Source organism: Canis aureus, chromosome 16, assembly GCF_053574225.1.
Source record: "Canis aureus isolate CA01 chromosome 16, VMU_Caureus_v.1.0, whole genome shotgun sequence".
Classification (NCBI taxonomy): domain Eukaryota; kingdom Metazoa; phylum Chordata; class Mammalia; order Carnivora; family Canidae; genus Canis; species Canis aureus.
Window position 1 is genome coordinate 31,016,577 of NC_135626.1, and position 14,709 is coordinate 31,031,285.

The 14,709-nt window shown below is 34.5% G+C and overlaps 1 protein-coding gene across 26 annotated transcripts in view; it reads right to left on the reverse strand.

Moving 5' to 3' along the window:
• STXBP4 (syntaxin binding protein 4) overlaps positions 1 to 14,709 on the reverse strand; it is a 213,793-nt gene that overhangs the window by 142,258 nt on the left and 56,826 nt on the right. For all 26 annotated transcript variants that reach the window (XR_013354387.1, XM_077852662.1, XM_077852663.1 and 23 more), the window contains one exon: positions 10,412 to 10,477. Coding sequence is in view for 25 of the 26 variants with exons in the window: in XM_077852662.1 (XP_077708788.1) it covers positions 10,412 to 10,477 (66 nt within the window). In the remaining variant the exon portion in view is untranslated. The remainder of the gene's footprint in view (positions 1 to 10,411; positions 10,478 to 14,709) is intronic.

Genomic DNA, 14,709 nt, shown 5'->3' on the forward strand with positions numbered 1-14,709 from the left:
AAATAAATAAAATCTTAAAAAAAAAAAAAACTCTCATCAATGAATTTTTAACATTGCACATTCAATGATATTTTACACATATTATACTAAATAAAATCTATTTAAAATAATTTCTCCTGGGCAGCCCGGGTGGCTCAGCGGTTTAGCACTGCCTTCAGCCCAGGGCCTGATCCTGGGGACCCGGGATCGAGTCCTGCATCCAGCTCCCTGCATGGAGCCTGCTTCTTCCTCTGCCTGTCTCTGCCTCTCTCTCTCTCTGTTTCTCATGAATAAATAAAAAATAAAATAAAATCTTAAAAAAAAATTCTCCTATTTATTACTGTTTTAAAAAGGTGGCTACCAGAAAATTAACAGTATGGCTTTCTTTATATATCTCCTGGACAGTGCTGGTCTACACTATCACAAAAGTCTCTTCTCTGATCTTCAGTTACTTCCCAACTTACTGTTAATATTTTTAAGTATTGACAGTCTTCATTCATCCTTTATCTATTAATCAAATATTTACTGAGTACCTAATCAATGTCAGATATTATTCTAATATAAATCAGAGAACACATCAAAGATAGCTGCCCTCTGAAACTTACCCTCCAGTTGAGAGATATAAAGGACAAAAATATGACAAGCATATAACATGTAAGAAAGCAATTAATAATACCACAAAACAACTCCACACATAGTAAGGGCTGGAGGTCAGTGGAGTGGATGGTGTAGGGAGGGGAGGGGCTAGAGTGATAAGAGATGAGGTCACTGAGGTAAGAGAAACATGGAGAAGGCAGATCAGGTAGGCTCTCACATTTACTTGTAGGCTACTACTTGTAGGATTTTGGTTTTTACTCTGAGATGGAAACCCCTAGAGAGTCCTAACTTAAGTTTTCAAAAAATATTTTTTAAAGATTTTAAGATTTATTTATTTGAGAGAGAGAGAGAGAGAGGGAGAGAGAGAGAGAGAAACATAAGTGGAAGCGGCAGAAGGAAAGGGAAAAAGAATCTCAAGCGGATTGCACTGAGCACGGAACCTGATGCAGGTCTCAATCCCAGGACCCTGAAATCATGACCTGAGCTGAAATCAAGAGGCAGGTGGTAACCAACAGAGCCCCCCAGGTAGCCCCTCACTTTAAGTTTTAAAAGGATCCTTCTGGGTGCTCTGTTCAGATTAGACTGTATGGCGGTGAGGCAAGAGTAAGAGCAGGGTGTTTGGGTAGGAAGCTGTCATTACAACACAGGCAGCAGATGATGGTGTCTTAGATTAGTGATGGAAATGGTGAAAAGTGGTAAAATTCTGCAATTTTTAAAAATTAGGGCTAACAGGTTAGATACAGAATGTGTAGGAAAGAAAGGGGTCAGATTATAGGTAAAGCAAGTTGATCATTTTTTCCCTTGTCAAATATCTTCAGAGGCAGTCTGTGGTCTAAAATCTTAGGTTGGTATCCAAATGCCTATGTGCTTTGGTCCCAACACACCCAACTCAAATTTCACTTTTTAACACTTTTCTTCTGTCCATAGCTCCCTTATATTCCTGGGCCTTTGATGATGATGATGATGATGATGATGATGATAAAAGAATATACATCAAAGCTATTATTTTTGAGGAACCTACTATATTCCTGACAGTTTTAAGCTCTGAAACTCTAAATTCCTATGAACAAGTTATAAGACAGATATTATATTTTTAGACACAAACATACTAACAAATAGCAGTACAGTTAGTGTGCAAAAGGCCTATTCTGACTCTCAAGACTTTTTTTTTAGAGACAGAGAGGGTATGGGGAGAGGGAGAGGGAGAGAATCTCAGGCAGGCTCCACACCCGTGCAGAGCCTGATGTGGGACTCAATCTCATGGCCCTAAGGTCATGACCTGAGCTGAAATCAAGAGTTGAACAGTTAACTGAGTCATCCAGGCATCCCAAAACAAGACTTTTTCTTTTGTAGCATGATTTGCATGCTGTGCTGTCTGTCTGGAATGCTCTTTCCTTTCTATGTCTGGCCCAGTTCAAGTATGTGTCACCCTTTCTATAAAAAGTACCATTATTCTCACACCCAGATTAGATTTTCCTCCTCTAAATTAAATGGTTAAAACAAATCATTCCCACATCTTTTTTCAGCACCTAATATTTCTTTTTCTATTATTTATAATAATGACGATGATAGTTTATATTTGTTGAATGCTTACTATGAGCTGTTCACATTTATATTATTTATCTTAATACTTCTGACAGTTTTTTGAGGGATTCTGTTATCAAACTCTTTTTAGAAATGATAAAACTGAGGCTTGGCAAGATGAAGTAGTTTGCCCAAGGTCAAAAGCAAAGAAAGAGGTAGGATCCAGATAAACCTGTGTGGTCTATCTCCAAAGTCCGTTATCTCCCACATTACTCCTCATGCTAATTCACCATTCTTCATATAAGATTCCTTTTCCTGTTTATTTTTTCATTTATGTCCCATTTTTTCCTATTGAATCTTGTAAAGTTCTGATACAGATTTGTCGTAGATAATTTATTCATGAAGACCTGACCTTCCCTAAAACCAGAAACTAATCCAATTCAGAGAAATAAATACAGGAGGGCCTCGAGTGGAAGAAATAGGTATTGCGAGGAAAAAAAACCCCAAAATTTAATATTTCTTTACATTCATTTCTTAATTAGCCCTTAATGGAATTATTTTGTCAAGCATGCTTGATATCCTAAAGCGTTTAAGTGCTAAACATTTAGGAGAAAAGAAAATTTAAATTAAACATAGAAAAACACCCCACCCTCTAATTTGTTCTAAATGTAAAAAATAACAAAGATGTATAAATGTCTACTTTCAAGATGCAAACAAACACTAAAATGTAAAAAAGCCTGGCCATATAAACTGATGCAAATATTGAAGACACAGAATTAAAATAACCAAAAAAGAGGAGCCTGGGTGGCTTAGTTGATTAAGTGCCTGCCTTCAGCTCCAGTCATGATCCCAGAGTCCTGGGATCAAGCCCCATATTAGGCCCCTGTTTGGGGATGTCTGCTTCTCTCTCTCCCTCTTCCCCTGGTTATGTTCTTTCTCTCTCAAATAAATAAATAAATAATAAATAAATAAATAAATAAATAAATAAATAAATAAATAAAATCTTTAAAAATAAAATAACAAAAAAGGCATACCAAAGTATAAAAATACTTAATAAGAGTCTGAAAAGTGGCCAAAAAATAGAGGACTTTCAAAAACTTTTTATTTGGATTTTTTTTTTTAAAGATTTTATTTATTTATTCATGAGAGACACAGAGAAAGGCAGAGACACAGGCAGAGGAGAAACAGGCACCTGCATGGTATGCAGGGAGCCTGACGTGGGACTTGATCCCAGATCTCCAGGATCAGGCCCTGGGCTGAAGGTGGCACTAAACCGCTGAGTCACCTGGGCTTCAAAATTATTTGAAATAATTTCAAATGTACCCAAGGGTTGCAAGATTAGGTATAATATGAAGAACATTCTCATACTCTTCAGATATACCTAATTCATCAGATTCATCCTTTTGCTAGCATGTTCATGAGTGAGAAATAAAGTAATCTTGTAAGCTGCTGATATTTCAAGGTTGCTGTTGCTGAGATTCTGAATATTCTCAATTTCTTTCATATATAAGTACACACATATATACATGCACACACATGAATACAGATGTATATACACAAAATACATAATATACACACACACACACACACGATTTTTTTTCTTAGCCTTTTTTGAGGGTTACACATATCATGGCTCTTCACCCTTAAAAACTTCAGTATTTCTTAAGTATATTCTCACATAATCACAGTATAGTTGTCAAATTTAGGAAATTTAATACTGATTCAATACTTTTACTCAATCTACCATCTGTATTCCAATTTTGTCAATTGACTCAATAATATCCTTTAGAACATTTTTTCCCATTTCAGTGCAGGATCCAATCTACTATGGCCAGGTCTTATATTTCCCTATATTTAACTCTTTTTTTTTTTTTAAGACTTTATTTATTTATTCAGGGGACAGACACACACACACACACACAGAGGGCGGGGGTGGGGGGGCAGAGACACAGGCAGAGGGAGAAGCAGGCTCCATGCAGGGAGCCTGATGTGGGACTCCATCCCTGATCTCTGGGATCACGCCCTGGGCCGAAGGTGGTGCTAAACTGCTGAACCACCCGGGCTGCACTGCTTAGACTCTTTTCATCTGGGGCTTTTTATTGCCTTTCTTTCTTCTTTTTTTAATGACACTGATATTTTTTTAATACAACCCTTTTGCCTTTCTCTTGTGCTCCTTTTCCCTGTCTCTCTGTCTCTCTCTCTCTCTCAAACACACTCCTTTAAAAAAAAAATAAAACTATCTCTGATCTTGGGTTTGTCTAATGCTTCCTCATGGCTAGATTCAGGTTACACATTCTCAGCCAGAATACTACATAGGTGATGTGTCCTTTTCAAGGTTTCACATTTGGAGTCACATTCTCCATCTGTTCTTCATTGGTGTTATCAATTTTTAGCACCAGTCAAGGTGTTGTTTTATTTCACTACTCTATAATTATTATTTTCCCCTAGCAATTAATAAGCAGTTTATAGAGAGCTACTTTAAAATCATGTAAATATGTAAATACTCTGCTCTTCATCAAAATTCCCCCCTAGATTTAGCATCTGATGACTCCAGCCTGATTCAGTCTATACTAACACAGATGCAAAATGCTGATTTCCCAGATCTGGCGGCCTCTCTGTAGTTACATCAGCATTCAACAGTAGTCTATAATGAACAAGAGCTCTCCTTTCTTCCCATTAATTAACTAATTAATCTATTCACTAATGGTATGGACTTAGGAATTACTACGAGTTTTTCAATGGTCTGCAATTCATACTGTATTTAATTATTTTGGTAATCAAGTTCTTCCAGATTTGGCCAGCGGGAGCCCTTTTCAAGCTTGTTCCTTGCGACATGACCCTATCATTTTGAGCACTTCCTTATTTTCTGGCTAGATGAAATATTCCAAGTTCATCTTGTACTTACCCTCCCCTAATACTTAAATTAGTCATTTCTTCAAGGAAACTGGGTTCCTTTAGTAGTGAATGATATCTGGGCACTTAGATATGCTATGTGCTCATTGCTATTAGGGTGTCTGCTCCTTGGCTCTTATAGCTGACAGAGCCAGGGAATGAATATATATAGATTACTCATTCATATATATGCAGATATACAATTTGTATATGCATACATACACATACATATAGATACACCACATATATAGTCATATGCACATACACATATATATTTTAGCGTGAAATGACACGCTTACAATATCTCCAAATTGGAATCCGAACCACAGGATTGTTTTTTGACTTCCTTCCTTCTGTTTTATATGGCTATACTTTTTCATTGAGATTCTGGCTCTCAATGACAACACATTTGCTAAAACCTATATGCCACATGTAAAATGGTCTCAGAATTGCTTTGCCTGTACCATTAAAACAACAAAATACTAAAAAAAAGTTCAGGATTTGTTTGCAATTCTCTTCCAATTCAACCCCAACCTGTCAAAGTCTGAACACAAATACTGTGTTCATAAGTTACTTGAATTGGTTTTCTTTTGTTTTCCTTTAGTATGCATATGGTATTCATTTGAAATACGAATGGATTCATTTGTTTGCAGCTTTAAGTTCATTTTCTCTTATTTTTATTGCTTGTTTTATTTTTGAATGTATATAATATTAACATGCACCCCTAAGTAAAAATTGTATAAAGTTATTCTCAGATAGGTGTTAGTCCCTCCTATATCTTATCCACTGTGTGTCCACCAACATCATAGATAACCAGTTTCATCACTGTGTAGTTTATTCTTCCTTTGCTGTCTTTTGTAAAAGATAAATAGATATATAACTGCTCTTGTTTATTAAATACTGCATACTATATACACTCTTTTGAATTTTGTTTTTTTTACTTGGTAGTATTTTCTGGAAATCACATTACTCGAGAGAGATTAAGGCAGTTTCCAATATTTTCTAATTACAAATACTATTGCAATACTGTGTGCATATATTTTAATTCTATTAAAGGTGTATCGTCAGGGCAACTTCCTATACATGAGATTGTCAGGTAAAAGGGCAAGTGATATGTAGATTTGTTAGAACTACCAGTTCTTCACAGGAGTACCATTTTGCATTCCCAATGAAAATGCCTGTTTTGAAACACCCTCACCAACAGAGTTCTGTCAAGTTTTTGTTTTTTTTTTTTAACATTTTATTTATTTATTTATAGAGACACAGAGAGAGAGACACAGGCAGAGGGAGAAGCAGGCTCCATGCAGGGAGCCTGATGTGGGACTTGATCCCGGGTCTCCAGGATCACGCCCTGGGCTGGAGGCGGCGCTAAACCCGCTGAGCCACCAGGGCTGCCCTCTGTCAAGTTTTGAATTTTTGCTAATGTGATGGGTGAGAAATGGTATTGGTATGGTTTTTCTTAAAAAGACCAAAAGGAAAAACAAAAACAAAAACAACAACAACAAAAAACCAAAAACCAAAAAACACCAAACAGACAAACCTTTGTTGAGGCAGAATTTATCTATAGTAAATTTCAATATAGCAAAATTTACTGATTTTAGGTTACAGTTTAATAACATTACTTAACTCAGGATCACGAAAGTTTTTTTCTAGAATTTAATTATTTTAATGTTTTTATGTTTAGATCTCTAATCCATTCACAGTTTTTGAGTATGACATGAGGTAGGGGCTGAGATTCATTTCTTTTTCTCAAATATTCCCTTATTCTACTCTCATGTATTATAACGAGCATCTTTTCCCCAGTGAATGATCTGTGAACCTTTTGGAATATCAAATGACTCTAAGTGTAGGTCCATTTCCAACAGTGTCAGATTATGTTAGCTCCAGGCTTAAAGCCAGGTAGAGCAGTTTGTCTGATTATATTCACTCTCTAATTTCTTTGGTAATTGCCTATTGTATAACATCCAGGTTTTAAAGTTGTTTTCTGTTGGAAGATGTCTTCCTCCAGTGTTTCCCCTATGATTACTAAAAAATGGAAGTCATATCTCAGTATAGATTTAATTGGTATTTCTCTTATTATGAGAAAAATTATATTTTCATATAATTAAGGGGCATTTTAATAACATTTTTGGGGTGTCCATGTCTTTTGCCAATTTTTCTACATCATTTTTGGCTTCTCAACTGTTAAAACTTCTAACTGGTTATTATTTGTGTCTATGGATGAAATTGGGTTTTGCATATTTATATCTTGCTAGCTTGTGAATTTTTCATTGAGTTAGTTTTATCATTGACTGTCTACAGTTTTCTGGATTACTATTATGTCATCTGCAAGCAGATGGCTTTTTTTTTTTTTTTCCTAATTCATATGCCCCTAGTTGTTATTCTAGTCTAATTGCATTTTCTTTTTTTGTGTTTTTATCAGGTTTAGGCATCAATGTTACACTAGCTTCAAAAAAAGAATTTGGAAATTTTCTTTCAATTTTTTATTCTTTAGGACACTTATGTAGTTTTGGGATTGCCAAAGGTTTGTTTAAATTTCTCTGTGAAACATCTGGCCTGGTCCTTTTCTAGATATCTTATCTAGTTTCTTGATAACTTTATTTTTTAATGGAAATTGGTCTGTTAAGCTTTCTATCTCTATTGAGGTCAGTTTTGGTAAACTATATTTTTCTAGGACAAGTTTTTAATAGATGAGTTAATCCCATTGATGTTAATTGAAGTAACTATTATGTTTGGTCTCAATTTCATCATATTTTGTTGAAATTATCATATACATATATGTGTTTATTTTGTGTGTTCCTTTTGCTTTTTTTTTTCCTTTTTGTATTTAGGAGGATTTGTATTTTCATTCTATAGGTTACCTTTGTATTATTATTTTTTATAGTGCCTAAAATCTCCTCTATTTTAACCCAATCTTTTTTTTTATTTTAACTCAATCTTTTACTATTTGACATCAGTTTTAAATGATACCTTTACTTAAACAATGAAGCTGTTATATTCTATTTTCCTCTTTTTTCCCCCTCCTTTATCCTTTCATTTTTTTTAAAGGTTTTTATTTATTCATAGAGACACAGAGAGAGAGGCGCAGACACACACAGGCAGAGGGAGAAGCAAGCTCCATGCAGAGAGCCCAATGTGGGACTCGATCCTGGGTCTCCAGGATCACGCCCTGGGCTGCAGGCGGCGCTAAACCGCTGCGCCACTGGGGCTGCCCTATCCTCTCATTTTTTAAAAAGAAATTGCATCTTTTAATTTTTTTTTTTTGTCAGACGTACTGTTAACGTGTTGTTCTTTTACCTGCAAACTCATTCTCATTTTAGTCTCAACTATAAAATAACATCTGTGAAATGCTCACTCTCTGGGAAACTCTGGGCAGTTATTCCAGTAATTATTTTGGCTAGGTGAAACTCAACCTTTCCTAGATTCCTCAGGAATACTACATGTGTGCAGTATTCCCTGATATTGGCACATTCCAAATGGTTTTTCCAGGACCTTGATTATCTGAAAGTCAGCTTGGCTGTATACAATTTGGTTTATACTTTCTTTCCTTTAGTTTCTTGAAAATGTTACTCTACTATGGTCTTATTTTGTTGTTTTGAGAGGGCTGATGCTGGTCAAATTCTATTGCTTTTGTAAGTTGTCTGATCTTTTCCCTTGGAGGCACTGTGCATTTTCCTCTATATATCTCTAAAATCTAGTAAGTTTACTGGATATGTCCTAGAGTTGATCTTTCTATGGTCATATTTCTCTAGTATTCAATAATAGATTCAGGTCTTATTTCTGGAAAGTTTTTATAGATTATAGTTCTAAATATTAGTGTTATTCAATTGTTTTACTTTAAGAAATTCTTTTACTTATTTCATTATCATTTTCTTGGCTATGATTTTTTTCCCAAATGCCTTTTAGTTTTTCTGCATATTTTCTTGGATAACTTATAAACTTAGTTTTCATTTCTGTTATGCTTTTGTCTTTTTCTTCTATTTCTTTCCTAAGTTTTACCAACTCGCATTTTATTTCTTTTTGCTTTTTAAAAATATCATTTCTATTCTAAGTTTATAAAAATTTCTGATTTAAGGTGTTTTTTTCTTAGTGCAAAATGCTTTGGGGATATCTAATTGAATTTGGAGTGTTGTGTTAGTTTTCTTCAGCTTTGTGGTTGAATTGTTTTGGAGAGTTTTCATCAGAAGGAAAGCTTTAATTTATATTTTCTAATTTTTCACAGTTTTTTTCTAATAAAGGGGACAGTTTTATTTTTTTTCCTATTCCTTTTTTTCCCCCATAGAAAGCGTTCTTAGTTCAACAGCACCCTCTTCTGTGCAGTTTCTTTCTGGATCATGTTGGTGGTGGTCATGGTGGGGGTAGACGGCAAGGATGGGTATGTGTTGTTTCTCTTTCATTCCTGCAAGATCTTTAATTTTCCCCTCTTATTTCCTTATTGCCTCATCTCCAAGGGATACCACTCTGTTTCTGGTCATTTGGTTATTCTCCAGAAACAATAATTTTCCAAGGCTGCCACTTCTGGTTGCACACTTTCTCAAGTCCTGAGAACCACCCAATACTGATCTGTGTTTAGATTATGGCACTCACTGTTGGATTTTCTTTCTAGAGGGGATTGTGTTTGTACTTCATCTAATTGTTTTGTTTTTTCTTGTTCTTTTACAGAGTCATTGAAGGCTCTGTTCTTTGTATCCCAAAGTTTCAGTGGCAGGAAGGCTGCAGGACTTTGTTGGAAAATTTTTTACTCTATTTATATGTACTTTAAAGGATGTGGTATTTTATGTCACAGTCATATTGAAGGTATGAATCCTTTATGATTTTATTTGCTCTCTTTGTTGACTTTATGTTTTCTGTGGAGATAATGTTCAGGAAATTCAAAATCAGGTGATTACCACTGATCTCTCCCTATGTTCTTTAATCTTTCTATGCTTATCAATGCTTTTGTTTATTTGTATATCTATCTTATGATAGTACCATTGCATTTGTTTTGTTGCAAGCTACCTAAAATTCTGTAAAGAACGATGCAGAGTAAAAATAAATGTTTACTTTTTTAGTATTAAAAAATAAAAGTAAAAAATGCTTTGCCTTGGAGGGCTTCTCTTGCTTTGTATTTTAATAAAATGAGGTACGTGAAACAGAAGAAAAGAAAAAGGAAAAATAAAAGAAAAAATAGAAAAGCAATGTGACTGATTATTTACTTCAGATAACCATGGTTATCTGGTTTTGGAGGCAATTTCTTTGAGCAATAGTAGCAAGACTTCAGTGCAGATACAGCCTCTGAAAGTGCTTTTAAAACTTATGCTACTTTATACTATATTATTCACATCTGTAAGGTCCAGGATATTATACAACATCACTGCTGCACACCTCATATGTTTACCCACATTAACACAAAGCACATATATACAATACATGCACTTACTTGTTTCACATTCTGGAGTTCTTCTGTCAATTGTTTCTTTTGCCTTTCTGATTCAAATAACTTTTCCTGTATTTAAAAACCAAAGAGTTAAAAACAAGTTATGAAGTACCAATGAGTATCATTTTTAGGGCTTTATTTAAATATTTATAAATTCTCCAAACATCCAATTGCGACAATCTGAAAACGTAGCTCTCAGTCACTTTTCTGGCTTTACACATGCCATTTAAAAGTAATTAGTCATTTACAGCACAATTGTGATATAAATGCATTTTCTGTTAATTAGCCATTTTGTACAATCTCGAAATTTGAGCTCCAAAATAATTTAATCAGGATGAAAATGTGTAAATAATACATTTTGGGCAATAGCAATTATTACCAAAAAGCTTTCAAATTGAAGAGCATTTTTATTACAGTTTAGAAGTAAAGGTCTATTGCTACACTAAAAAGGACATATGAAACTAGATAGACTATTGTTTTTCTAATTTACTTTGTGCTTGGAAGATTATCCATACAAATGAAGATAGGACTAGTGTAACCAAAATGTAAAATAATAGTTACAAAGATAGAATAAATGGCAATATGCATGCAAATTAAATATTACCTTCAAACTTAAAATTAACTTAAGCACATACCCTAAAACATTCAACTTTTTGAAAACATAACATAAATAAATCCCTATTTTATTGATCAAATCAGAAATACTAAAAGAAATTTAAGGACCATTTTACTATCAACTTGAACAGAGGAACTGCTTGAAGATTAAACTAAGTGGTAAATATTCATGGCAATACCACAATGTTTATAAGAAGCATTCTGTTTCCTGGTATATTTCAGCTCATTCTTATCTAAGATATGAAATGAAGGTATATGAAGACGAATATAATACAGCAATCTAATGAATCTGCCACAGACTAGGAGCCAAGAAACTGCTGGGTCTCATGCTTTTATGCTCTATAGCAAGTCACCTTCACTCTGTGTCCTAGTTTTTTGCATCTGTAAATGGAAAATACATCTATTTTCATTCAGCTTTGCAAAGCAGTAGCAATCTGAACTTTGCAGAAAGGCTTTAAGTTAAATAAAGCCCACAGTACTTTTAAAAAATCACTCTTGTCAAATAAAAATTAGCCACTGGCATCATGATCTTGGTTTCATTTTTATTTGTGCCTCAAATTATACATGAAGAATAGAGTTGTCGCAAGTGATGAGAGAACACCTACCTACACACTCTATGAACTTCATTTAACAACCTCTATTATCTGTGTGTGTACAAGGCAGGTAGAAAAACTGAAGGTACACATGTTACCTTGAAGAAGTATTTATAGCTGTATATACTCTTTTACATGGCAAAGCAAGTGGTTCTCAGTCAACAGATAGGTTTTTGGGTAAAGGAAATTATAAAATACAGAATATGCTATATCTGGGATTTCAGGTGCTGTCAGATTAGGATATGTTTAGTTACAGGTCATAGACTTTAAATGTGAACCCCGATTTTTTGAAGAGCTCCTACGGGAAGTCCTGTTTAAATGTTACATAAATGCAATTTTAAGTTAAAATTCTAATAATTCATACTGGCATTTAAATAAAAACTGAAATATATCAGTAAATTTAACAATGATAAACATTAAGGAAATGAAAAGATCTGAGAGCCTCTGAAAGGTTTTTTGTTTTGAAAGAGAGAGGGAATCTTAAGCAGGCTTTACACCTAGCACATACTCCAACACAGATTTAATATTACAACCCTGAGATCACGACCTGAGCCAAAATCAAGAGTCCAATGTTTAACTGACTGAGCCACCCAGGCACCTTTGAAAGTTCTGATGAACCATAAAATTTAATGGCTTATGCAGAGATGAATTATACATAATGCCATCTTATTAAGACAGCCATCATTGGAGATGTTTTCAAAGAGAATATGAGGAAATTACTGTCAATTTATTCTTAAAACTAAATTTATATTTTTCCATCTTTACTCTTAACTGTTATACCAAAAAATATAGAAGTGGTTTCAAGTTGTAAAAAAGTCTGTAAAATATTCCTTTAATAATGGAATGCTTGTACATACTTGGAAGGACCATAAATTGGTAAAGTCTTTTTCATAATATATAAAATTTAATATCTCCATATCCTTCCATAAAACAATTCCACTTTCAGAAATGTATTCAGTTTGTATTTTTCCAATTGTAGAAATTGCCCAAGACACATCTACAAAGCTATTTATGATGGACTTATTTTTAGTAGTGGAAAACTGGAAGTAGCCTAAATATTCATCAGTAAGGAACAGGCTAGGGGTGCCTGGGTGGCTCAATCAGTTAAGTGTTTGCCTTTGGATCAGGTCATAATCCCAGTGTCCTGGGATTGAGCTCTACTTCTGGCTTCCTGCTCAGCGAGGAGTCTGCTTGTCCCTCTCTTTCTGCCTCTCCCCACTGCTTGTGTGCTCTCTCTCTCTCTCTCTCAAATAAATAAATAAAATCTTATAAAAAAGAAAAAACAAGGAGCTGTCTAAATAACCTAGGACAGAACCACTGGATGATAGGAGAACCATTAAGAAGAATTTGGCAACTGTGGAAGGAGCCTCGGTGTCCATCGAAAGATGAATGGATAAAGAAGATGTGGTTTATGTATACAATGGAATATTACTCAGCCATTAGAAACGACAAATACCCACCATTTGCTTCAACGTGGATGGAACTGGAGGGTATTATGCTGAGTGAAGTAAGTCAATCGGAGAAGGAAAACAGTGTATGTTCTCATTCATTTGGGGAATATAAATAATAGTGAAAGGGAATATAAGGGAAGGGAGAAGAAATGTGTGGGAAATATCAGAAAGGGAGACAGAACATAAAGATTCCTAACTCTGGGAAACGAACTAGGGGTGGTGGAAGGGGAGGAGGGCGGGGGGGTGGAGGTGAGTGGATGACGGGCACTGAGGGGGACACTTGACGGGATGAGCACTGGGTGTTATTATGTATGTTGGTAAATTGAACACCAATAAAAATTATTTTATTAAAAAAAAAAAGAATTTGGCAGATCTGTACATATTAACTTGAAAAGCAGCCCAAGATATAAAGCTAGCAAAGAGAAAAAAGAAAAAGAAGTTGTAAAAAAGTGTGCAGTATGAAGAGATTTACATAAATTTAAAATAAACACATATATTTATTTTTAGAAATTTAATTGAGAAAAATAATAGAGAACAAGTGTCTCAAAGGATAAAGTGTGTTTAACAATGGCTTCCTCTTGAAGTTGGAATTTAAAAAGGCAGAAAGGAAATTTCTTCCATTTTTAGGGAGTTGCAAAGATTTTTCATTAAAGGGTACCCAGGTGGCTCAGTCAGTTAAGCATCTGCCTTTGGCTCAGGTCATGATCCCAGGGTTATGGAACTGAGCCCTACCTCTGCCTCTGTCCCTCCCATCCGCTCATGTTCTCTCTCTCATATAAATAAATAAAATCTAAAAAAAAATAAAATGAACATTAAGTAAATAAACAGAATTTTACTTATTTCAGAAAATAACTTAAAATAATTGAAAAAATATATTCCTATAGTGAATTAAGAGTATATCAAGTAGTTATCTGCTTTTCTTGAAGATCTGGAAAATATAATGGATTTCTGTGAAAATTAGGGTATAATTTGAATTTAATATTCTATTAAATATAGAATGGAAATATATAAAAAGAATCAAAAACTTTTAAGATTTTATTTATTTATTTATGAGGTGAGGGGCAGAAACACAGGCAGAGGGAGAAGCAGGCTCTATGCAAGGAGCCAGACGTGGGACTCCATCCCGGGTCTCCAGGATCACGCCTGGGATGAAGGCGGCACTAAACCGCTGAGCCACACAGGCTGCCCAAGAATTAAAATCTTAAAGTATATTTGGGCACGCTGCGTGTCTTTTTTCTCTTAATTATATTACCATAATTCTAAATTATGTTACCAAAATGAGAGGTCTCTGAAGCATGTTCATGAACATGGGAGAAAATGTATTTCCCAGTGAACATTTAAGAATCCAAAATTGTCATGGCTTGCTTTGTTGACTCATCTAATCAAGGTTTCTCATCCTTGCCACCAATATGAGAACAGAGGAGGTGAGAAATGGCCAGATCAGCAGGTATGTCTACACTGAATCTTACATGGGTATTAAGAAATATAAATAATAAGTTTGTAAACTAAAAAAATGACCTCTTTAAAGGCCTATTAAATAAATGAATTATCAAATATTTGACATTAATATGAACACAAATAATATCAAATATTTGATAACTTATAATAAATATAATAATATTCTTCTGCTTTTCTCTCAACA